Source organism: Cynocephalus volans, chromosome 10 (genome assembly GCF_027409185.1).
Source record: "Cynocephalus volans isolate mCynVol1 chromosome 10, mCynVol1.pri, whole genome shotgun sequence".
NCBI lineage: Eukaryota > Metazoa > Chordata > Mammalia > Dermoptera > Cynocephalidae > Cynocephalus > Cynocephalus volans.
This window is the reverse complement of record NC_084469.1, coordinates 53,316,461-53,342,646: the sequence shown is the minus strand read 5'-3', so window position 1 is coordinate 53,342,646 and position 26,186 is coordinate 53,316,461. Positions and strand designations below refer to the sequence as shown.

The 26,186-nt window shown below is 48.1% G+C and overlaps 1 protein-coding gene and 2 pseudogenes across 1 annotated transcript; 2 read left to right on the top strand and 1 right to left on the bottom strand.

Moving 5' to 3' along the window:
• The first annotated feature begins 1,291 nt into the window (after nt 1-1,291).
• On the top strand, nt 1,292-4,865 carry LOC134387386 (large ribosomal subunit protein uL10-like; annotated as a pseudogene).
• A 5,650-nt stretch (nt 4,866-10,515) lies between these two features.
• On the top strand, nt 10,516-12,923 carry IGSF23 (immunoglobulin superfamily member 23). Its single transcript, XM_063109869.1, has 5 exons — nt 10,516-10,540; nt 10,742-11,040; nt 11,707-11,720; nt 12,601-12,711; nt 12,848-12,923. Exons 1-5 carry the CDS (start codon nt 10,516-10,518, stop codon nt 12,921-12,923), a joined length of 525 nt encoding a protein of 174 aa, XP_062965939.1.
• A 6,483-nt stretch (nt 12,924-19,406) lies between these two features.
• LOC134387384 (BCL2/adenovirus E1B 19 kDa protein-interacting protein 3-like) lies at nt 19,407-23,298 on the bottom strand (annotated as a pseudogene).
• Nucleotides 23,299-26,186: the final 2,888 nt, after the last annotated feature.

The window sequence follows — 26,186 nt, the reverse complement described above, 5'->3', positions numbered from 1 at the left end:
CCAGGATCTGAACCCAGTCAGACAGACTAGATCACACCAGTCTCGATCACTTGATCACTGTGCCCCAGACACTCCCCTTACTGAGGTCACCACCCACCAGGCACTGCTCTAGGAGTGTTCATCCTCATAACAATTCTACGAGGTAGAGTCTATTATTATTCCCATTTTACAGATGAGGAAACTGAGGTTAGAAAGGCCCATAGCTTGCCTAATGGCTCACAGCTGGCTAGTGGTGAAGGCAGGACTTGCACCCAGGAGGCGCGTGCCCACAGCCGTGCCCTCCAGCCGTGGGCTGTATCGCCGGCAGGCCGCTGACACATCGTCTCCCCCAAGCTCAAAGGCTCTGTCCTCCACCCTTCACTCAATTCAGATCATTGAATCTTTATTGAGAAGCTGAGCTCAGTGGCTTCAACAAAAACCACTTTTATCATGCTTTTATTCCAGCCTATATTACGTCATCAATGTTTCCCCACATAGTTAAATTCATCTAGGAACCCCAGATTTTAATGGCTGAGTGTTTGTTCCAGTTGAGACAATTGGGACAACAGATACTAGCAAAGGGGAATGATGAGGCTGGGGAAAGGGTTGGGGAGTTAGAGACTGGGGGATCGCAGTGCATGTGGCTCAGGAGGTCATGAGGGGGAAAGCTCAGAGCCTCCCTGTGGCCAGAGCCTTCCGGTCAGGACCCTCCAGCACACTGAAAGGAGGGGCTGTGTCTGCACTGACTCACAGTTCAAAACAAGGGGTGTGGGGGGGATCTGTCTCCCTCTGGGTGGCCAAAAGTATGAGAGAACTTTGGAATTGTGGGCAGCTGTGTTCTGGCCTCTGAGGAGAAAGCCAGTCTGTAAGGAGAGAGAGAAAAGAAAGAATCTGGGGCACAGAGAGAGAGAGAGAGATGAAAGAGAGACGAAAAAATTCCTGAGGGGGTTTGAGCCTCTGGTTCTGGGTGTCCCTAAGCCTCAGCCCCACTCTTATCTTGAAATTCCCCTCATAACAAATTTCTCTTTTATCTTAAACTGCTTCAAGTCAGATTCTTGCCATTTAGACCCAAAAAACATTAAAAGATACACCCACCCTAATGGGGTGCTCCCTGCATTTCTTCTCCCAGAGAGAGCATTTTGTCAAAACTAGTTCAGACTCAAGTAACAGGAAAACCCAAAATCAAATGGCCAAACCCATATGGAAGTTTAATTCTCTTTTATATAAAAGGAGTCTGAGCTCTCACCAGTCATACTCATGAGAGTGACATTGTCTTTAAACCCTGCGTGGCAATCCCTGATGCACAACCGTGATGTCCAGGGATGACAGGGTGACCTGCAAGTCCAACTACTTCCTTAAGATCCTCCAACTTTTGGAAGATTATCTAAAGTGCTGCATTGTGGGAGCAGACAACGCGGGCTCCAAGCAGATGCAGCAGATCTGCACATCCCTCGGAGGTAAGGCTGTGGCGCTGATGGGCGAGAAAACCATGATGTGCAAGGCCATCTGAGCATCTGGAAAACAACCCAGCTTTGGAGAATCTGTTGCCTCACACCCGGGGGAATGTGGGCTTTGCGTTCACCAAGGAGGACCTCACTGAGATCAGGGACATGCTGCTGTCCAGTAAGGTGCTAGCTGCTGCCCGTGCTGGTGACATTGCCCCATGTGAAGTCACTGTGCCAGCCCAGAACACTGGTCTGGGGCCCAAGAAGACCTCCTTCTTCCAGGCTTTTGGCATCACCACTAAAATCTCCGGGGGCACCATTGAAATCCTGAGTGATGTGCAGCTGATTAAGACTGGAGACAAAGCAGAGGCCAGTGAAGCCACACTGCTGAGCGTGCTGAATGTCTCCCCTTTCTCCTTTGGGCTGATCATCCAGCAGGTGTTTGACCATGGCAGCCTCTACAACTCCTAAGTGCTTGACATCACAGAGGATACTCTGCATTCTCGCTTCTGGGAGGGTGTGCACAGTGTCACCAGCGTTTGTCTGCAGATTGGTTACCCAACTATTGCATCAGTACCTCATTCTATCATCAGTGGGTACAGCAGGACCTGGCTTTGTCTGTGGAGACTGATTACACCTTCCCACTTGCTGAAAAGGTCAAGGCCTTCTTGGCTGATCCATCTGCATTTGTGGCTGCTGCTCCTGCTGCTGCCACAGCCCCAGCCAAAGTTAAAGGAAAAGAAATAAATGCTTATTTCTCTTAAAAGTCAAATAAATAAATGGAGTCTGAAGGTAAAGAGTCCAGGGCTAATATGGCAGTTTCGTAATAGTGGGGACCCAGCCTGCTTTATATCTTTTATATCTCTGTCACCTTCAGTACATAATTTGCAGTCCAAGATGGCTGCTGGAGCTCCAGCCATCATATCCACATTCTAGTCGGTAGTGAAAAGGAAGAAGGGGTTAGGTAAACTCTCTTTAAAGTCAGTTCCTGGATGTCCCATACAACACCTCTACATGTACCTATTGACCAGAATTTAGTTGCATGGCCACACTTAGCTCCAGGGAACCTAGAAAACATAGTATTTTTGTTGGGCTCTCTTGTCTCCATTTAAAAGTCAAGGTTCGTATTACCAAGCAAGAAGGGGGCATGGGTATTAGGAGCATGTCTTCCAAAAGTTTATTCCTTCTGCAGAGATACTAAACCTTCAGCCCCTGAAGGTCTGTTTCTAAACTGAAAAGTTTCCTGACGGATATTTGTAGAACTGATTCCACCAAAAACTTTTTGCAGTGGGCCAGTGGGTGTCATTTGCCTGGGGAGCAGGCACAAAGCCAAGGAGCTGTTAATCTCCTCTTGGAGCCTAGCCTTGTTTCTTCCTCAAAAGAGGAAACTATCCTGGCCCCAGCCAGGGCAAGGTCCCTGCCGTACCCAGCTGGGAGTTGACACTAATCAATAATCCATGTTTTCCATGTGGCAGCACTCCGTGGTAAACAGGGAGTGTTCACTTGTGATCCCCAGGAGCTGTAATTAGGATGGGCCCTGATCTTCTGCACTCCCCCCACCCAGAGATGCAAGGCCCTGGCTTGCACCCCTGTCTAGACAAGCCCCCAGCCTACCATTGTCCTCAACCCCAAATACACACTTCCACCACCAGAGGGCGCCATTCACACAGAGCACTAGAAATGGCTTCCTCCAAGTTGGGCAAGGCAGTAGCCCTAATCCTGGTCCACAGCCTCATGGGATGAGAAGAGGAGTGTAAATACTAGATTGAGCTGTATCAGCGTCCAGAGAAGGGTGTGGCAAGGTGGAACAGGATGGGGTGGAGCAATAACAATAGCTTCCATTTATCATTCACAGCAAGACAAATTAATGTTACAGCCCAAATGACAGACTCATAGCCAAGCAACAGGAGGCTGGACTAGGAAGCAGAGCAGAGGGTGCCCTGGCCTGAGTGGCACGTTCTGAACTATCAGGACTATTCTCTTGGCCACAGTTGTTAGAATTCTGATTGGCTCTCTAGAAGAGGAGGAATTGGGGGCTGAGAGCAGAAACCGCGGGTATTCCTTGAACAATTGAAGAAAGGGGAAGTGTGCTCCAAGAAAAGGCAACGGCAGGGGCAAAGGCATGGCAGTAGCCTTCTCATGGCCACACTGCTGTACATTGGCTACATTGCTCTACATTGGCTTCTCGTTGCCCAGCGCATCAGGCAGGCACACGGCTGGGGGAATAACCTTTCCAAAGGCACAGGCTTGATCCTAGCACTCATCCTTGCCTTTCCCGCATTCAGTAGCTGAGGTCATCAGGATCGTGCGTAGAGGATCATAAATGTATAAGATCATAGGTTCGTAGGTTTAAAGCCCCAAGCTCAGAGCAAGGCTTCTCAACCTCCTTCTCACATTGGAACCACCTGAGGAAACTTTTAAAAATACTGATTAACAGATAAGCAAACTGTGGTACACCCATAAATAGGATACAGTTAGCCCTCCTCATCTGCAGATTCAACCAACCTCAGATGAAAAATACTCAGGGGAAAAAAAATTAGAAATAACAATACAACAATTAAAAAATACAAATGAAAAGTAATACAGTATGACAACTATTTACGTAGGATTTGTGTTGTGTTAGGCATTATAAGTAATCTACAGATGATTTCATAAAGCATATGGAGGGCTGCGTGGGTTCCATGTGCAAATACCACACTATTTAGTTCATATGAGGAACTTGATCATCCAGGGATTATGGTATCTGTGTGAGTTTCTGGAACCAATCCCCTGCACATACCGCTCGACGACTATACCGCTCAGCAGTACAAAAAGAATGAATTGTTGTGACATGCGACTAAGCGGCTGACTCTCAGAATCATGCTAAGTGAAATGAGTGCTCAAACTGTACTCAGAAGAGTGCGTTCAGGGTGGTTCTACTGATGAGAAATGCTAAGAAAGATAAATCTAATCTTATTTTTTAAAAAACAAATCAGTGATTACTGGGGTGGAAGGATTAACTCCAAAGAGGCACAAAGGAATCTCTTGCGGTAATGAAAATGTTCTATATCTTGATTGTAGTTGTGGCTCATTCACGCAGCTGTTGGCAAGAGGCCTCAGCTCCCCACCACGCGGACCTCTCCATACGGCTGCTTTTAAGCATGAGGAAAAACAGAGAAGAACTTGAGGGCTGTGGATTTTGATTGGGCAGCCAGGTGCCCACCACAGATGTGGGAGGTTGGGGAGACTGGCAGAGGCTGCTGGGGAGGCTCCTGTGACATCCACCCCTCCCGTCTTCCTCGCTGTGCAATAGCCACCCTCCTTCCTGCCCTTGACTGTGGCTTCAGGACAGGAGCTCCTCTCCCCCAAGTACAAATCCTGATTGGTTAAAGGCTGAACCAATCGTGATGCTCCCACCCCCAGGAATGGGCATGTGACCTGGTCCTGGCCAATGCCCAGTGAGAGGAAGTCTACTTGAAGGCTGGCGGGAAGGATTTTATTGGATCTTGTAGAGAACCAGGGGCAGCAATTCCCCTTTTCTGTCTCTGGATGCTGCTGTTGGCCACCATCTTGCACCGTGGGGGAAGTCAGCCTCAGAAGACAGCCTGCGGAGGTTGGGGAAGGGATATGCAGAACCTGGACAGTTGGTGTTACTATTGAAACTGCTCTGTCTTTGGAATTCCTGCTACATAGGATAACACGCATCAGAGTTTTAAACCATTTTGAGTTGGATTATTCATTTTGTGCAGCCAGAAGCATCCAAAGTGCTATTTTAGAGGCTGTTTTTCTCATCTAAACAGGGCATGTCAATTAAGCATAGAATGGAGTGAGGAGCAGGGACACAGGAGACAAGGAAGAATGTCCATTAAAAGGTTTTTAAATGTGCAATGAACACTAAGGGGAAGAAGGAAGACCCAAGTGTATTAGTCTGTTTCTGTTACTTGTAACAAAATACCTGGAACTGGGTAGCTTATACCAAAACGAAATTTATACGTTACAGTTTCTGAGGCCAGAAAGTCTGAAGTCCAGGGAACACATACACACCTGGTGACAATCTTGGTGGTGGCAACAGTGACCCAAGACCTGGGTATAGATGTATTTTATGGTTTGCATCTGCAAACAACAGTTGGAGAATTTTGGCTGCAAATATGGACAGTAAAGCCTGTATTACGGGAATATGCTGAATGTGACCCACAGGTGTAACCCAAGCCAAGACGTGTAGTCAATGTGAAGCACTATCACCTACCAGGAGTTCATACAGAAATAGGTGCCATTATATTGGAGTTAGAGAAAGTTGGCATTATTCGTCCAGCACATAGCCCACTTAATGCCCTGGTATGGCCAGTGAAAAAACCTGATGGTACCTGGAGAATGACTGTGGATTATCGAGAGCTGAACAAAGCAGTGCCTCCTTTGCACATGGCTGTGCCTTCAGTTCATGATTTAATGGATCAGGTGATGACTCAGCTAGGAACTTATCATTACGTATTGGGCCTGGCAAATGCTTTTTTCTCTCTTCCAATCTCGGCTGATAGCCAAGATCAATTTGCTTTCACCTGGAGGGAAGGCGATGGGCTTTTCAGGTATTGCCCCAGGGATGCCTGCATGGCCCAGCCATCTGTCACAGTTTAGTGGCTGGGGACCTGGCCAGGTGGAGTGGGTCCAACACGGTTACAATGTTTCACTACATAGATGATATCTTACTAACCGCTGATTCTCTTGCAGATTTAATGCAGGTGGCCCCAGCACTGTTGGGTTGTTTGGAGCAATGTGGATGGACCGTGGGCACAACTGAGGTACAGGGACCTGGGCTGTCAGTCAAATTCTTGGGAGCTGTCTGGTTGGGTAAGACGCAAGTCATCCCAGAAGCTATTATAGACAAGATACAGGCATACCCTTGGCCCACAACAGTAGCTCAGCTACAGACATATTTGGGACTTCTGAGGTATTGGAGAGCTTTTGTACCCCATATGGCCCAAATGGCAGGCCTGCTGTATGCATTAACAAAGAAAGGAGCCCCCTGGGATTGGACTGAGGAAGTAGAATGAGCTTACTGGGCTACAAGGGAGGAATACAGGCAAGGGCAGGCTTTACAAGTGGCTGATCTCACTAAGCTTTTTGAACTAGACGTACATATAACCCAAGAAGGGTCAGGATGGGGTGTGTGGCAGAGACCGGACCAATTCCGAACACCTTTGGTCCCAGCCCTGGAAGGGCGCTGAAATGCATTACTCCCTGGTAGAGAAACAGTTGGCAGTGTGTATTCTGCCCTGGTGGCCACTGAGGCTATAACAGGAGATGCCAAGATCCTAGTAAGGACGATGTACCCCATACTGGGTTGGCTGCACATGTGGGCAACTGCCCCCAAAACAGGTGTAGCTCAAACTGCCACTCTGTCCAAATGGGGGGCATATACAGAACAGAGAGTGCTATATCTACAAGCCTCCATCAAATGAGCTGCAAACTGTGTGAGGACCACTGGAAATAGTGGAGGAGACCTTGACACAACCCCTACTCCTGGAGGTAGAGGTCACATCATTCCATAACGGACAGGGACCTATCACGGAGCAAGCCTGGTGTACAGATGGCTCCAGCATGGGCCCCTCAGCATCACGGACGGCCGTTGCTGTCCAGCCCTTAACAGATACCATATCATATGAAAATGGCACAGGGCAAAGTAGCCAATGGGCTGAATTAAGAGAAGTATGGATGGTAATTAAAAATGAACCTGGGCCATTGACTATATGTACAGACAGTTGGGCAGTATACAAGGGTCTTACCGTTTGGATATCCACCTGGAAATACCAATGGTGCATGGTAGGCCACCGACCCCTGTGGGGACAAGCCATGTGGCAAGAGTTATGGGAATGATTGAAAGGTACAATGGTCTTTTGAAAAGGGGACTGAGACTATCCACCCACCCCCCATCCCTGGAGGTGTTTATGGCCAATGGTTTGAACCCTAAACGAGAAACCTTGTAAGGGTGGACCGTCTCCAGTGGAGGATCCGTAGGGTCGCTGCACATATTCAATTACAACTTACTACCAAGGATGATCTCCTGAAATGAGGATATGGTATCAATGGAAATATCCTCTTACCAGCTGCAACCTGTTTACAGCAAGGGCAGACAGTACAGTGGGAATGGTCTTGGAAAATAGAAGCCCCCCATATAGGCTGGGTAGGCCTAATTGTGCCTTGGCAGAAAGGATTGGAAAAAGACTTGCATGTCTCACCTTGGTTGACAAGTACATGGCCTCCTTGAGTAAAGGTAACATGGCCTGGAATAGATAAATGCTCTATTTTATTTTTATTTATTTATATTTTTCCTTTTTCGTGACCGGTAAGGGGATTGCAACCCTTGGCTTGGTGTCGCCCGCACCGTGCTCAGCCAGTGAGCGCACCGGCCATCCCTATACAGGATCCGAACCCGCGGCGGCAGCGCTGCTGCGCTCCCAGCGCCGCACTCACCCGAGTGAGCCATGGGGCCGGCCCTACATGCTCTATTTTAAAGGGCACATTTGTACTAACTCTTTTGTCTTTTTGCCCATAGTCTTGTGGCTGCTAACACCATAGTTGACTTGGCACATATGTTCATGTGGCCAATGCGTCTGCTTGCTGGATATGCACCGAGTCTCCCACCAGTGTGGCTGCAGGATTCCCATGGAAAATCACCCCAGTGATGACTGATATATATATATACTATATTGCTGCTGTGGCTTATGGATGTAAGGGTTAGCTATCCTCACTAAGGGAACATCACAGAAGACTCCAGATGTGTAGATTGTATGGCGAGGGACCCTGAAGGGGTAGAGTGTGAGGGAAATAGAGACAGATTTGTCAGGCTCCCTCACCTCATAACTCAGCCTGTCTGTTGTAAATACATTAATTGCACAGGTGCACCCAGGTCTTCCTTGGTTATCTGACTTGCACCCATGTGTTCCTTAGTTATCTGACTCTAGCATAAAAGAGAATGGCTCTCATCCACTACGAGTCTGGGGGCTGAGTTCATGTCCGAATAAAGCATGTCAACCTTGCCAGCAGCTCCTAGGATCTTTTTCCAATTACCTAGCTCGAGACCTGCATATGAGGAATTTGTGACCCAGTCTGCATATGAGGGGTCTGTGACCCCATCTGCACAGGGCAGGTTTGAAGGGTCTGTGGCCCAGCTTGACACTACCTCATAGGGTTGTTGTAAGGATTAAATAAATGAGTAAATCCAGTGACTATTTGAAGAAAGGTGTTTCACAGTATGACCCAGTACATCCCACAACTAACTAAAAAACAAGTGTGATAAGACAACAATTATTGGTATGAATAATGCACTCTGATATTTTCTATACTATTTCTTTTCATGTTTTAAATGCTGATCACAGCCTACTAAATGATTTTGCCACCCACACATGGGTGTCACTTGCAGTGTAACAAGCCATGAGTTAATATATGTGCTTAGATTGTCACTTGACTCACAGTAATGAGCACAATCCGCACGACTGTTCTACTGGTTCTTGTTTGTACACCTGGTGGGCTCTTTCTCCTCCTTCAAGGCTTAGCTCAGGCACCACCTTTTCCAGGAAGCCTTCCTTGCATGCTCCGGTTGTGCTGAAGTTCTTTTTGCTTATCACATTGCACTGAAATCGGAAATCAGCTCTGGATTGAGGTTCTCAGCACACACCACAAAATCAAACTGCCTGAGTTCAAATCCCCGATATGCCCCTCTCCTACCATTAGGACTGGCCCTAAGGACCCCCTGGCCTCAGAGCCTTTCATCTGAAAAATGTGGAAAAAGATCGATGGGCCACTTCAGTTACTTCCTCCCTGGGCTCCCAGTTTCCACTCCTGCATCCTGAAAGTCAATTTCTCACATGGTAGCCAGAAAGATTCGCTCCAAGCCTAAGCCGGCTCACAACCCTCCTCTGCTCAGAGTCCTCTCATAGCTCCCGTCTCACTCAGAGCAAAGTCCTCTGCCTGGCCCAGAAGGCCCTGCATGGTCTGCCCCCGTTACCGATGACTTCTCCCACCTCTCTCCCCCTTTCCCTCCTCTCTCTGAGCACCTCGGCTCTCACCCACCTCAGGGCCTGAGCACTTGCTGTTCCCACTGCCTGGCACACTCCTTCCCCAGAATCCACGTGGCTCCTTCCTCACCTCCTTCAGGACTCTGCTCGAACGTCACCTCCTCAAAGATGCCCTCCTCGACTCCCCCATCCAGGCCAACCCTGCAGCCCTCTTCCATTTTCTTCATAGCACTTACCACCACTATGTATTTATTCATCCATTTGTTGACTATCTCTCCACTCAACTGTCAGTTCCATGAGGACAGGGACTGCACTGCTGAGCCCAGTATCCTAGATTTGCTTCTTCCAGAAGCAGATTGAGAGGTGAGGACTCAAAGGCCAATAGTTTGTTTGGGAGGTGCACAGAACTGAGAAGTGGGAAAGTGAGGCAGAGAGGTCAGGGAAAAGTAAAGGCTGTGTTCTCAAGCCAGTTGTCCCTGTGGGCAACTGGAGCACAGACCCAAGGGAGAACTCAGGGTCCCCGAGTTGTCCCACCTGAGGGTGAGGGAGCAGGGGTGTTTATATGCCCCCCTGCCTTGGTCATGGTGGAGGGCTGCTCCCAGACGTGCTCATTCCCCAGCACTTCCAGCCCGCTGCCTCCCTGGGCAGAGTGGGCTCTGGTAGCCAGCAAAGTTCCCCAGGTGTTTTAGTCTGTTTTGTGTTGCTCTAACAGAAATGCCTGAGACTGGGTAATGTATGAAGAACAGAGGTTTATTTGGCTTACGATTCTGGGACAGCTGCATCCGGCACGGGCCTCAGGCTGCTTCTACTCATGGCAGAAAAGTAGCAGGCTGCTGTTGGGTACGAGCAGATCACATGGCAAGAGGAAGCAAGAGAGAGAGAGGAGGTGCCAGGGTCCTTTAAACAATCAGCTCTCGTGGGAACTAATAGAGCGAGAACTCACTCATTAATCTGCCCTCCCCCAGGGAGAGCATTAACCCATTCGTGAGGGATCTGCCCCCATGACTCAATCGGTTTCCAACACTGCCACATTGAAGATCAAATTTCCGCATGAGTTTTGGAGGGGACAACACATCCAACCCCCCTCACCAGGCAATGGGATGCAGGTGCTGGCAGTTGCAAGTGGTAAGGGTGGGGGGTTAGAGTGGGTCACCAACAGTTTTGATACACCATGGTCTACAGCAGTCCCGGGTACAGACTGTGCACTCCAAACACACTTGCTGGTGAATGAATGAATGGATGGATGAATTCCTTCTTGGTGGGCAGAAGAAATACCCAGCCTCTCTGAGTGGTCTCTGCCCATGTGGCCTTGCTCCCTGTTCACAGACAGCCCCAACCCAGGGCCCCTGTTGACATTCCCAGAGGCTATCCACGGCATCATCCAGAGTGACCTCAACCACTCGGCGATCCTGCAACGGGTAGTGACAATGAACCCTGAGGCTGTGTTGAGCTGGGACCTCAATGGGGAGCCCTGTGGGACTGGGGAGAAGCTGTTCATCTGGCAGTTGTCCTGGGAGCATCTGGGCACCTGCATGTGCATGGCCAAGAACAGCGAGGAACAGCTGTTCTCTGAGCTTGTGACCATCTCGCTGCCACATGAGTCCTCCATCCCTTCCAAGACCTCTGTACCTTCGCTGGTCTGTGGCAGTTTTCTTGGATCCATTGAGCCACCTTCTACAAGCAGTCCTCTCTTAGCAGTCCTCATAGCCAAAATGTCATTCCGTTCTTCCATCCACCTGGTGGGCTGTGGATTATTAGCGCATTTTTCAGATGGGAGGCTGGAGCTCAAGAGGATCTGGACCAGGTTACCTGGGTCCCAGCTCCAGCCATTTGCTGGCTACGTGAACATGGGAAGCTCCTTCAGCTCTCTGTCTCTGCACACCCCTGCAAAAAACGCAGGTCCTAGTATAAGGAGGGATTCAGAGCACGGGCTTTGGAATTTGAATTCTGGCTCCATCGCTTCCTGGCTGTGTGACTTTGGGTCAATGCCTTGACTTCTCTATGCTTCAGATTCCTCACTATAAAACTGGAGAAATAATGGAGCTCACCCCAAAGTGAAGTTGTGAGCATCCAATGAGATAAGCAGGTAAACAGCTTAAAATAATAGCACCTAGCACTACTGAACATGAGTGAGTGCTCAATAAACATGAGCTAGTCTCATTGTTACAATTAGCATTATCATTGGTGTTTACTTATTTTGTGACTACTACCATATTCATTAGCGCATATGAAGTCCTGGGCGGCAATAACAAGAGCAGCAGGTTGTTGGGATCAGAAAGGTGGTTTTGGAGCCAGTCAAACCTGGGTTTAATTCCTGCCTCCATGCCTTCCAGGGTGGGTGTGTCTTAGGGCAAGTGGCTTCCCCTCTCTGAGCCTCAGTTTACTCCTGTGTATAGTGGGGGTGATCCTATATACCATTTGTAGTGGATTGAATTATGTCCCCACAAAACTCACTGAAACTTGAATTATGTCTCCCAAGTTTTATGTATTAGAAACTTAGCCACAGGGCTGGCCCGTGGCTCACTTGGGAGAGTGTGGTGCTGATAACACCAAGGCCACGGGTTCGGATCCTGACATAGGGATGGCTGGTTAGCTCACTTAGGAGAGCGTGGTGCTGACAACACCATCAAGGGTTTAGATCCCCTTACCGATCATCTTTTTTTAAAAAAAATGGCACAAATAGCATTCCAGAGAAAGAGAGAGCAGCATAAACAGACCTGGATGTGGGAGAAAGAGAGGTGAGCTTAGGAAATTGAGTGGGGCCCAGTGGGGCTGGGTTATAAAGGTGGGGGAGTGGAAGGAGATGAGGCTGGCTGGGTGGCAGTCCCTCAAAGTCCAAGGTGAGGGACTGGCTTCCTCCCCAGGGTACTGGGGAACCACAGCAGGGTTCTGAGCATGGGGGAACAGGATCAAGTGTAAGATTTAGAAAGACCCTCTGGCTTCAATGTGATAGAGCAATGGGTGGGGGCTAGATTGGAAAAGGAGGCAGGGAGGAGGCAGAGGTGGAGGTCCAGAGGGCAAGGAGAAGGAGATGGATTGAAGAGACATTCAGGAGGTAGAATGACGGGATTGGGATGTATGGAGAGAGGGAGAGTGGCTCCTCCAATTTCACCCTGCCTTGGTCACCCCTCCTTGGTCTCTAGGAGCCAACGTGGACCCCATGGATGACGAGCCCATCAAGCCAGACCCCACTTCTCCCTGTCAGGAGGATCTGCCATCAGCCTCCTCATGCCTGGGATTCTGGGAGCCACAGCACTGATCGGAGGCATATGCTTCACCATCATCCAGAACCAGAGGTACCTCCTGTCCCTCACCCTGTCTACTCATCCCCCACAAAGCGCAGAGCTCACTCTGCATTGAGACAGAGACCAAACCAACAGCCCCATAGGAGAGGGTGACGGTAAGCTCTGGGGAGCCCGTCTGGCTCATCAGTCCCCAAACTGACATCACGGACAATGAGACAGAGGAGGGCGCTGGAGCTGTGCTGCCCGGGTTCAAATCCCACTAGCAGTGAGACTGTGAGCAGGTCACTTTCCTCTCTGTGCCTCAGTTTGTCCATCTGCAAAATGGGAACAGTTAATAACAGCACACACCTCACGGGGTTGTTGTGAAAAAGAAATTAGCTAATATTTCCAAAGCGCTTAAAGCAGTGCCTGGGAAATGGTCCATGATATATTCGTTCCCTCTGCACCAATCTACTGAGTGCCCACTCTGTGCCAGGCACTGAGGATACCGGGGGAGTGAACAGCAGAGAGTCCCATCCTTGTGGAACTTTCGTCCTAGTCAGGGATACTGACACTAACCACGTTGGATAAGGCTGAGTGCTGACGACAGGAGTAAGGCCAGGAAGGGGGACATGGTGGGAGGGGGCAGAGGTTGCCATTTAACCAAGTCAGGGAAGGGCTCCCTGAGAAAGTGACATTTGAGGGAAGGAAGGGTGGGGGAGAGCCGAGTGGGCATGCGGGGAAGGGCGTACCTGGCAGAGGGAAGTGCAGCTGCAGAGGCCCTGAGGTTAGACTTGCCTGGAATGTTCTGGAAACAGTGAGGAGGCCAGTGTGGCCTGAGTGGTGTGAAAAATGGGAAGAGAATGGGACGGCGGGGGAGGTGAGCCAGACAGTACAAGGCCTTGCAGGCCATATAAGGGCTTGGCTTTTGCTCTGAGTGAAACCGGAGCCAGGGCGGGTTTAGAGCAGAGGAGGGATGAGATCTGACTTAAATCCGATTGACATTTTATCCTATACGTGTTACTGATTCTTATAATACTATTAATACCTTACCACGTATTGAGCACCTATGATGTGCTTCCTAAACATTATTCTTTTTAATTTCTGCAAGAGCTGGTGGGGGGCGAGGGCAGAAGGATGAAGATATCATTTTTGTCCAAGAAGAAACTCAGGCTCTGGGAGAAGTGGCTGGCCTGAGGGTCCACACCCGGAGACGAGGGATTCCAGCCCAGAGCCCCGCCTGACTCTTTGTTCGAGACCCTACCCCACACCGCCATTTTTGTTTTGTTTTGTTTTTCTATCATCAACTATCTAAGCCTTTGTAACTTGTGTACTGAGGAAGAGAAATCTGCAGGTTGGAATGGTGTGGAGAAGCCTTGTGGACCAGCCAAGAGACTGGGGCCCGGCTTTCAGGCCATGAGTTCTGGGTGGAACCATGTCTGGGAAGCGGAGGGCCAGGCTGCTGCCTGAATCACCCCCTTACCCTCATCAGTGTGGCAGCGCTCATTTCCTGGGCCCTCGGTAAGTGCCAGAAGCGTGAAAGCCCCAACTCTCAGGGATGGGTGCTGTTAATTGTTCTCTAACTAAAGCTCAGAAAAGTTCATCGTCTTGCCCAAGGACACACAGCTAATGAATGGCTGAACCCGAACTGAACCCAGATCTAGTTCCAAAGAGGGGAATGGTGAGCAATCAGGCTGATATGAAAATCCTCACCCAAATCACTCCAAGTCCCTACCGTCCTGAGCAGGCAAGAGGGGTCACTTACTGTCCCGTCCCCCCGCCACCTTCTTAGCCAAGACCTATTTAGTTGCAGACAACAGACTCCCAGGACAGGCCAATGGTGATGTCAGCCAGAAGGAACCAGCTTTGTCCAATCAACTGTGATCTTGGGGATGAGGCCTTGAGGTATACACATGCCTGCCTGGACCTTCCCAGTGGGGATGGGCAATTCTCAGAAAAGAGGGCGAGAGGCTGGGCAGGAAACCCATACATGTCCACCACACCTACCAAAGGCCAAGAGAGATCCCTGTCCTTTGCAGTTAGGGGTATGGACCTGAAGCCAGGCTACTTGGGTTCATATCCCAGCTCTGCTGAACACTAGCTTCTGGAATTTGGGAGAGTCCTTTAACCTCTCTGTGCACCATGTGTAAAACAGGGTTATGGTCATACCTAACTCAAAGGGTAAAAGTGAGGACTAAATAAAATGATGGGAATAAAGTATTGTGAACAGTGCCTGGCACATGGTAAGGCTTCAATAAATGTCAGCCGTGTAATGATGATGATTGTATTAGTTTGCTCAGTCTGCCATAACAAAATGCCATAGACTGGGTGGCTTAAACAACAGAAATTTATCTTCTCAAAGTTCTGGAGGCTGGGAAGTCTACGATCAAGGTGTTGGCAGGTTTGGTTTCTACTAAAGCCTTTCTCCGTGGCTTGCAGATGATGGCTGCCTTCTCACTGTGTCCTCACATGAACTTTTCTCTGTGAGCACGCATCCCTGGGGTCTCTTCCTCTTCTTATAAGGACACAAGTCCTATTGGGTCAGGACTCCACCCTTATGACCTTGTTGAATGTTTTTGTCTCTTTGAAGAATCTGCCTCCAAATACAGTCACATTGGGCATTAGGACTTCAACATATGAATTTGGACACAATTTAGTTCATAATGATGATGATGATGATAATGTCTATCTCCTTCTCTTTGCTGCAGTACTGACAGACAGAGAATACGAATATACAGCTGAAGTGGGGGCACCTGTACTGTCAGCCGATGAGGTCAGAAGGGAATCCTGGGTCTGGTGACGGGATAAGGTTCCTGGGCAGGAGGCTTCCATAGGAAAACCCCTCCTTCTCCTTTTTGGTTTCGCAATCATCTGTCTGTGGGACGTTTCCATCTTGCGGAAAAGCCCCAGGGACTGCTTTTTTCTCCTCTTGCCAGCTGCCAACACTCCATCTGCCCAGCTCTCCAAATCCCTGGAAGCCACCTAAACAAGAAGTGTATAATTCTCAAACCTCGTGGGCTACAAGCAAAAGAATCTCACTGAAGTAGCTCAAGAAAAAAAAAAAAACAAAAGGAAGAGTTTACTATAAAGATCCAGGAAGATTTCCAGCAATTCAAGACTGTTATCAGTCAGCACTTGCTGTGTAATAAACTACTCCCCAAAACTTTGCAGCTTGAAAAAACAGCCATTTATTTAACTTACAATTATGTGGCATATCAATTTGGGCTGGGCTCAGGTAGGCAGTTCTTCTGGTCTCTTGCATCAGAGGTCAGTTGGCAGGTTGCCTAGGGCTGTCCGGCCAGGATAGCCTCAGCTGGGATGACTGAACTCTCCTCCATGTCATCTCTCATCCTCCAGCAGGGTGACCCAAGCTTGTTCACATGCCAGAGACAAGAGTGAGAGTAGAAGCTGCAAGGCCCCTTGAGGTCCAAGCTCAGAAATGGCACACCATCACTTCCACCACACTCTATTGGCCAAAGCAAGTCACATGGCCACCCCACATTCAAGGGGTGGGGAAATCGACTCAACCTCTTGCTGGGAGGGGAAGAATCTGTGGCCATTGTTGCAATCCACCACCAAAGGCAGGACTGCATGGCTGCGTCTCTCAGCCTCCCACCCCCTACCATTGCAATCCTCTTGCCCAGGCACATGGAATTCACAGTTCTCTCTTTTTTCTCTCCCTGCAGATGTGTACTCAATGCTTTTCTGTCCATGTAGAGAAAGATACCATCTCATAGCTTCCAAGTTCACAACACCTTAGTTCAAGGAACAGTCCAATTAGCTAGACTCCTATACCCTGTTTCTGACACCCCTGAAGAAAGCATCTGATTGGCTCAATTGGGTCATATGCCATCCTTGGTCCCATCTCTGTGGCCAGTGTGGGGATAGGGACACATTGTGCAAGCAGAGCTCCAGGGGCTCAACCCTATCCATGTGGGCTCAGTGCTTAGAAAACAGGGGGGAGATTTTGCCTTGTCAGCTGGGCCGTCCCCAAAATATGTTTTCTATACATGCAGTTTATTTTTACTCCTTTTCAAAAAGGAAAAAAGAAAACAACTTCCAAATGCAGAAACGGTAAGGTCATTACAACACCCAAAAATCCATGGCACATTTGTAAATAAGATGGACCGTTCAGTTTTGAGCTGTTCAAATCAAATACCCTTTCACTGGAGAATCCTGAAAGATGTCAGGCACACGGGCTATGAGTATAGATGAAACTCCTCTGTGGATATTTCTAACACTTGAGGAACATCCGGTGCTTCTATGGCCAGCACGAAGCCACCTATCACAGCATTATGATTAGCAATAATAGTAGCAGACCTAAGTTCAAATCTTATCTGTTAAGGACTCTCCATGTGCCAGCCACTGACTTTGTATTTTATGTGATTCATGTGCCATGTCACACTCCGTGCACCCATTATTTTACAAACAGGTGAGGCTCAGAGAGCAATGAAGTGACTTTCCCAGGGTCTCTCGGGTAGATCATACCACTATGGTCTCCAAGCCAGGCCACCCGGCTCTGAAATCCCTGTTTCTGATCATCCCACTGCCTTGTTGTCCCCTCCCTGCAACCAGAGCTCGCTTCCTCTTCTCTATGTCAGGGAGATGTCATTGTGCTCAGGTACATGGGATACAAGTGAAGCTCAGAGAGGGAAAGTGACTTGCCCAAGATCACATAGCCACAAATGATGCCAACTCAAGGTTGCTCAATTCCAAAGCTCATGCCCTAGACCAGCGCTGTTTAGTAGAACTCACTACATTGATGGAAATGGTGCATCGAGTTGTGTGGCTACTGAGCACTTGGAATGTGGATAGTGTGACTGAGGATCTGAATTTTTAATTTTATGTATTTTTAATTAATTTTTATTTTAATTTATATACCCATCTGTGGCTAGTGGCTATTGTTTAGGCAGCACAGCTCCAAATCCTAATTGTTAAAATAATTAATCCCCCAGGAACTATACATGTAGATCGCTGATCCTGTGGCCATTTGGACAGGCCTTGGTCTGGTCTGTCCAAAAGCCCAGACTCACTTGGAAGCCCCTGATGTCTAACCAGTTCCTTTCCTATCCAGAGTCCTGAGGTACCCCTTCCCTATTCCCACTTTCTTCCATTGTCAAAGAAGTTATTTCCTGCCTGGAAGGTGACAGGAAGGGAGCCGATTTCTGTAGCTTCAAGCCTGGCTGGGTCTCAGAGGTGACACTGCAGCCACCACCTTGGCCACTAGCCAGCATCCAGTCATCCTCTGGACAAAGCCACAATAGTACCTGCTCCCCTTTGAAACAGTTGAGAATCATTGTGATGTTCCCTTCTCCCCCCCAAAAAACCATGCAAATTTCCATAAAGAGACCTCCTGACCACCCTTATTATAAATGCTGTCCCCCGGTTAAACTCTCTCATAGCATGTTCTCCTTCATACCACTTACCATGTTATGTCATTAAATATTTGTGTTACTATTTCACATTTATCTCATCCACGAGACTGTCAGCTCCGTGACCTGTATCTGCATACAGTAGGTGCTCAATAAATATTTGTTGAATAAATAAATGAGAGACTATAACCACATCACCAGGAAAACTCAAAGGCTCACACGTGGAAGCATTGACTGAGTCACAGACCCTTCTCCAAGAGGGAATTTGACAGGAATAACCTGACTCAAATTCCTCTCACTCTCTCAGTTAAAAAAACAGGGTCAAATATCCTGAGCTTCTGCCCTAACCTCAAGTGGAAGGAAAATGATCATTTCACTGCAGCAAAATAACCCGAGCTGGTCGGCATCTGTGGGAGAGATTACCCTCAGGGCCCCAGCATTCATACTGACCTCCCTTCATATGGTAACAGAATCCTCAGTTTTTGACTGGGCACATGGTGGCCACGGTGGCAGAGGGACTACCTTTTCCAGTTTCCCCTGACACTGGGCATGGTCGTGTGACTACATTCTAGTCAATAAGATGTGAGAAGTGTTATGTGTGACTTTTGGAACATGTCCTTAAATGGAGGGGGCACGCTTTCTTTCTTCCTATGGCAGGAATGGGAATGTGATCGCTGGAACTGAGCAGCCCTAATGGATCATGAGGTGAGTGTCTCGTGGAGGACAGAGTGCCAAGTCAGAGGTGTGCTGAACTCAGCTTGTGCCAGCTCATGAGAGACGACTGTGCACATCTCTCCCCAACTCCACAGTTAATAATGACACACTGGTAGCTTGAAATCAACCGTGGTGATGGCATTTACACCATGGAAATTGGAAAACACTACAAATCAAGGTTATTTTTTCAGAGAGCAAATTTTCTAACACACCACTGAAAAATAGATGCCTGGAGACTCCACAAAGCCACCCCACTACCCTTATCCGAAATACCTCTTAATTTCTTTTTCTTTCTTTTAACCGTGAATATAAGGCCACAATATTTATTTATTTATTTACTTTTAAAGATGACCGGTAAGAGGATCTTAACCCTTGACTTGGTGTTGTCAGCACCACGCTCAGCCAGTGAGCTAACCAGCCATCCCTACATAGGGATCCGAACCTGTGGCCTTGATGTTATTAGCACCACACTCTCCCAAGTGAGCCACGGACCGACCCACACAATATTTATGTTGACAAACCCCTTAATGTAGTGATGTTAATATCAACGTTATTCATCCTTCTGAAATATAAAGCGTTTTTACTGAATTAAGGTTACAGCTAATTTTTTAAATACTACATACATCATGACTAGTATATTAAAATTATTTATACGTACATATTTATATCTAATATCCAAAGAAAATTTACTACCCAATTGTTAAAGTACATTAATATCAGTCTGACATGCTGATTAACTGATCCCATAGGCATAATTATAGGTCAGTGTGACTTTAGTGTCTATTCTTTCGTTTTACCACATTAGAAACAGCAGTTACAGAACAAATAAACACAAGTGATGCAGCCGCCAAAGGATCGTGATAGCTCTTCGGTCGGAAGCTCAGATATAAATTCCCACTATGTGAACAAAGTCGGATTCCAATTCTTCATTAACAGGTGCTGGTGGATGCTGTCAGGCGCCTTGCATAGAGATCGCCAAACCCACAGCCAGCAGATGAGAGAGCAGCAGAGACAGAAGACAAACCTTCAGAGATTCCGCTGAGAACACGCCCCCTTTCTGCACAACGCCCGTGTTTCTCGTGCTGGGTGACTGTGCGCCTCGCTGTTGTAAGAGGAACTCCTCGCGGGGGATATTTTCTGGCCGACTGGACCAATCCCATATCTAATCTGAGTTTTCTTCCAGATGTTTTCAACATCTTTCCTTCTCTCGATATGCTGTTCCTCAGACTGAGAGCTGGTTTTTTCTGCACTGCTGTGGGGAACTAACTGTTTCAGAGGTTCTATGAGTATCTTGCGCTGTCTGTGAACGAGGTGGGCTCTCACGGTGAGACCTCTCGGAGCTCCTCCGCCCAGACTGCGGCTGGGCATCCAGCAGTATTTTTTCCAGGTCACTACTATAAATAGAAACCGAGGCGGGCACACTGCTCCCGTTCCTGTTTTGGCTAAAGTGCAGTTCTACCCAGGAGCCCCTGTGGCCGCTGGGCTAGCGCGCGGGCTGCCGCTGCGGGCGCCGGCGGCGTCCGGGCTTTGCACCGCCGGGCACGTGGAGCGCGCCCGCGCCCCGCCGCTCAGCGAGCGAGCACGCGCAGGACCCGGCGGGCGCGAGCGCGGAGCCGCGGCGCCGGCGCCTATAGGCCGCGGGGCGGGGCCTGCGCGCGCTCGGAATTCCTTTCCCATGAAAGGGAAACGCTCTTAAGCCACTGATGGTTTAGTTCTTGTGTTCCTTGAGGCCCAGTCTAATCCTAGTGGATACATCTAACTAACGCTGAGATTAAAGCCATAATGTGAAAAGGTTTAAATGCCATTTGGCAAAACAAGGTTGTATATCCCAGATCTGGGGGAGAAAATTAGAGATGGGGAGGCTAAGAGGGAACCTCTGGCCACATCAAGGCATGAATGAATTGGGTGAAAGAATGAAACAGGAATGAAACAGGAACAAGCACAATAATATCTCAACATCCCAGAGGGGAGAAAGCACAACTTCCAGAAACATGAAAGAATCGTAAAGGTAGATGTCAGATGAGAAAACTGAGAACCCCACACCTGTTCTGGCTATTCTGTGACTACGCAGGTATCAAGCATTTCATATCCGGATAGAACACAAAAACAAAGAAAACCTAGGACTTCCTTCGTCCAGGTATTCTGTACCTCCCTGGAATCCGTATTTGTCGTGATGTGCTGATTAACCACAGGCAGAAGCGAAAAAAAGGAAGAATTGGCCCGACACAGGGTTGGGGGAGAGGGGAGGGAGAAGGCTGAACTGCTGTCAGCTTAAAAGGGACTTAGGGTGATGCAGATGAGACAAAATTATCTCCATGTCTTAGCCTGCATTGTGTTGCTATGGCAGAATACCACATGCTGGGTAATTTGTAAGGAAAATAAATATATTTCTCACAGTTCTGGGGGCCGGGCAGTTCAATATCAAGGTGCCGGCATCTAGTGAGGGCCTTCGTGCTGTCATTCCATGGCAGAAGGAGAGAGGGTGAGAGCAAGAGAGCGAGAAAGGGCCGAACTCACTTTTATAACAAACCCACTGCCACAATGACAACACACACACATGCCTCTTGAAGGCCCTGTCTCTCAAGATTGTTGCATTGGGGGTTAAGTTTCCAACACATAAACTTTGGAGGACCCATTCAAACCATGGCACTGCAAAGACCCAAAATCACAGAGCCTTAAACAAGACATAAGTTTATTTCTCTCTCATGTAACAGTTCAAATGGGAGCAGTTCAGAAATGATAAGGAGGCTCTCCTTGATGGGGTCATTGAGGGACCCAGACTCCTTTACCTGTGGCTCTGCTTACCTTAGGATGTTACATGGTGAGGATGGCCCCCCACTATATCCACATTCCAGGCAGCAGTAAGGAGAGACGGTGAAGAGAAGCTAACTGCCTTCCTTTGAAGGCACAACACAGAAGTTGCCCACATCACTTCCACTCATATTCCATTGGCCAGAACTTGGTCACGTGGCCCCTCAAGGCCCCACACCCTCTCCAGCCACCCTGTCTTAGTCAGGGTTGGCTACCTGCTGTAATAAATATCTCCAAAATCTCAGTGGATTAACCCAGTAAAAGGGTATTTCTCACTCTCGTCATAGACCAGTGCAGGTCATCGGGGAGACTCTGATGCACACAGTCGTTCAGGGACCCTGCCTTCTTTCTAGCCTGTGGCTCTGTCCTCCTCCCAGCCACAAGAGACCACAGGTAATAGTGAGAGACTCTGAGAAATGTCATATAGCTGAGTGGCTGGAAACAAGAGGAAATGAATTTCAAGAACAGCTAACTAGTCTCCCTCACTTTTTCGCACTTATCCAGGTGTCTCCTGCCACTGGACGTTTGCACATGCTGTTCCCTCTGCCTGGAGGCTTTACTTTCCTCTCTTCATCCCATTAATTCCTACTCATTTAAAAATCCCAATTCAGTCAGAACTTGCCTGGGTTTCACCACCCAATTTGGACACACTCAGCAAACCTCTCCTCAATACTCATCAAAAGTTGCCATTTTATAAGAGTTTTTGTGACATTTTGATAGTATCTGTCTCCTCCAATAGATTCTGAGTCCCAAAGGGCAGAAACTGTGTCTGCCTTTGTTCACTATTTTATTGAGTGGTGAGTACTCAATAAACACTCGTTGAATGAAAGAATGAATGAATGAGTGAGTGAATAGATGGATGAATGAATAAAATGAAGAAAGTTGAATCCTTTTTGAGCCCCAGAAGTTCTGCTACAGGCTGTAAAACACGAACCCACTTCTCTTCTGTCCTGGTGGGGTGAAACACGACCTCAAGGGTCTAAGGGAAGGTGAATAAACAAGGAGCCAGTTCACAAGGGATTTCTAGCTATAACCTCTGGCCATAATTTCTATCCTCCAATCTTACTTTCCCAGGATAGACAAATACATTTCTTCTCTACTAGAATGGTGGTGGCTGTTCAAGAGTGCTATATTGAGAATTCTGGAAACCCATTCATGCTTCCCAAGAAGGAATGCCTGTATTGATTTCTGGTGTCTGCTGCCATGTTTGCCTGGAAGGAGTGCCTGCATCAATTACTGACATCTGCTGAGAGCTTGGGATAGAGACTGGGGCACAGCAGTCCTGTGTTTGCTTCCTCTGCTCATCAGCAGTGTGTCATACTCTCTCCACTCCCTCCAGGGACCAAAATAACTATTCCAAGTTCAAGGCCTGCTCACAGCATCCTGTAATTCAGAATTATAGTGACACAGCAAGATTCCAGGCTACTTCAGCCATGTCTGGTTCATTCATTTACCTAACAGATATTCACTGAACACCTATGTGGCAGGCTCCATGCTAGATGCTGTAGAAACCTCCACAAATAATACAGACATGGTCTCTGCCCTCATGAAGTTTGCAGACTAGATTTAGAAAATCCAGCCCATTTCTTGCCGAAGTTTTCAACCATTCCCTCTCCCCACCCACTCTCAACCTCTTCCCCATTCAAAACACCCAAACTCTGTTCCTCAAGCACTCTCTCTCTCCCCTCTTTCTCTCTCTCTCATACCTGCACGCATACAACTTCATGAGTAAGTATTCTCGAAATTCCAGCATTAACAACATAGTCGTGGGACATAATTATCTATGCTAAAATAGGAAAGAAGACTAATGGACATGGAACAATAGAAATCAAAGAATTACCAAAGCTGTTCATTCACTCATTTGTTCATTCAACATACCTTTCTTCAAGGGCCTGGTCTGTGTAGAGCCCTGTGCTGGGCAGTCATGGGGACTGAAAGGTGATCACAATAGCCCTGGCCCTACCCCTCCTGATGCTCACAGTCCAGTGGGGGACACAGAGCTGTCCCCAGAGAGTGATGACCCAGAGTGGTTGGGCTGGGATGTGGGATCCCAGAGAGGGGTCCCGATCCATCCTGGAGGTCCAGGAGTGCTTCCTGGGGGAAAAGTCAGCTGAACTGGAAAACACATTAAGATAATTAATAAGAGCAGCCAGGACTCCAGAGGGTGATATTTGCCAGGTGTTGCACCAAAGGGTTCTAATGCATCTGCTGTGGATTGAATGCTCCCCCAAACTCATGGAAGCTTACATCGTGTCCTCTGAAGTTCCAGGTATTGGAAACTTGGCCCCCACTGTGACAGTATTGAGAGGGTGGGAAATCCTATTACGGTAATTGAAAGGTGGGGCCTTGAAGAGGTGGTTAGATTGTAGGACCGTGCAGTAGTGAATGGAAATAATGGTGGTCTGGGACGTGGTTCTGAGGGTTTTAAAAGGAGAGCACATGAGGAGCTATCTATCTCTGCTCCTCCATTTTCTGCCACGCAAGACCCTTGTGTCACTGTCTCCACCACCAAGACCCTCACCAGATGTAACTTTGGATTTCCCAGCCTCTTAAACTATAAGCAATAAATTTTGTTTTCTTTATGAATCACCCAGTTTCAAGTATTTATCTTATAAGCAACAGAAATGGACTAATACAGCATCATTCCTGTTTATTTCCCCAAAGCCTGGAAAGTGGGTGCTATTTTTAGCTCCATTTTACAAGTGGGAAAATTACATTTTCACTTCCTAGTGTGAGTAACATGGCCCTGGGTCCACTGCCATGAAACTTACAGCCCAGTGGATGACACAAACTTACCCCTAGAGAGTGACAACTCAGAATGGGTGGAGCTGGGACAGGAAAGCCACAGAAATCCCCAGGGGGCATTGCCCAGCCCTGGGGTTCAGGAGAGCTTCCTGGAGGAAGAAATGGCTCAGCTGTGACCTGAAGAATGAGTAGCCTCAGCCAGCTGAAGAAGAGAGGAAAAGTGTTCCAGGCAGAGAGTGCAGCAAGTGCAAATGCCTAGCAAACAGGGCTTGTTTAGAGTGACCCCAAGGGTTTGGGTTTCCACCGGCTGATGTGTAAAGAGGGAGGGGAAGAGAAGTCAGAGCAGTCATCAGGAGTCAGAGAACTCAGGCTTTAGTGAGCCAGGCTCGAGAACGTCATCCTGCCGACAACCTGACACCGCAGAGCTGCCGAAGGGTGTGGCTCTGATTAGTCACCAGTGAAACAGTGGAGGGCAGGTTTCATTTCCTTCCCTGGGCTTCGGAAAAAACTGGAATTTGGAGGGGGAGACAGGTGGGGAACAACCACTCTGAGGGAGCACTGCACCCCACATGGATATGGGAATGTGGGAGCTGGTGGGAGACGAGAGAGGGGAAGTGCCCCATCTGGTAGCCAGTCGGCTCTCGGGGAAGGTCCAGCAAGTGGTGGTTGTTTTCAGAGTTTTCATTTCCAGCTCTTTCCTCCGAGTGTAAGAAGACAAATGCTTTGCCCTCTCCAGCACCACCACCCCATTCTCTGTTGATCTGCATGATGGCACCACTCAGAGACCGTTTTCCACGTGAGGAACATGAGACTTAGCTGCGATGAGGTCCCTGTCCTGTATAAAACTCTCCATAGCCCCCCACTGCTCACAGAATTAGTTCCTAGTCAGGGATGCCCAGCAAGGTAATGCAGTGTGGTCTCACAAGCCCCTCACACTGGTCATAATTGCTGTCATTTGTTGAGCAGCTAAATGAATAACTTCTTGAACCATATAACTTATTTCTAAAAAGCTTCATTGCCACCACATTTTTATAATCTGTTTTCCTGATGAAAGAGAAGAGACAAGAGAAGTGACATAGGTTGCTTAGAATCACCAGCTATTAACTGGTGGAAGCAGAATTTGAACCAAGGGACTCACTCTGAGCCCATTCCCAACCCCTCCCTCTCTCTCGCTCTCTCCCACACACACACCCCCATGCCTTCCTCTCTTTCTCTATTTCTACTCCCTGCTCCCAGGCCTCCTACACAAGACCCTTTTGGACAAAGTTTCACATCTGAAACTTTTTAAATTTCAGTGACTACCACGAGCATCCTGGGTAGGATCCACTGCCACGCCATTACTTTGCTGGCATGAGTGCTGAACGGCAATTTGGAATATTCTCTAAAACGAGAAATGTGCATGCCCTTTGACCCAGCAAATCAGCTTCTAGAAATGTGTGTGACAGATGTTGTCACACACGGGAAATGGCATGGATATGGTAACCCAGGGCAGCACAGTTTGCAAGTGCAAAGTGTTGGAAACACCCAAAAGGCCCATCCCCTGAGGACAGGTTCAAAGCTTATGGCTCATTCATGCCATGGAATACTATGCAGCTGTGAATGAATGAGTGAATGAATGAATGAGGCAGCTCAATACGTCCTTGCATGGAAAGATGACAAAGATATGCTGCTAAGTGAAAAACAAGAGGAGACAGACCAATGCCACCATTTTATTTTTTCAATGGGAAAGGGAAGAATAAGGAAATAGATTCGTATTTGCTTAATTTATACAAGCTTCCAGATGATTCTTTTGGATCCTTGGATCCAGAAGTTGGAAAACCACAGCATCAATGGAATGAACTCCGGACAACCACTAGAGACATCCATTCACTTGGAGATTCTTTCAAAAGATATTTCAGCGCTTGA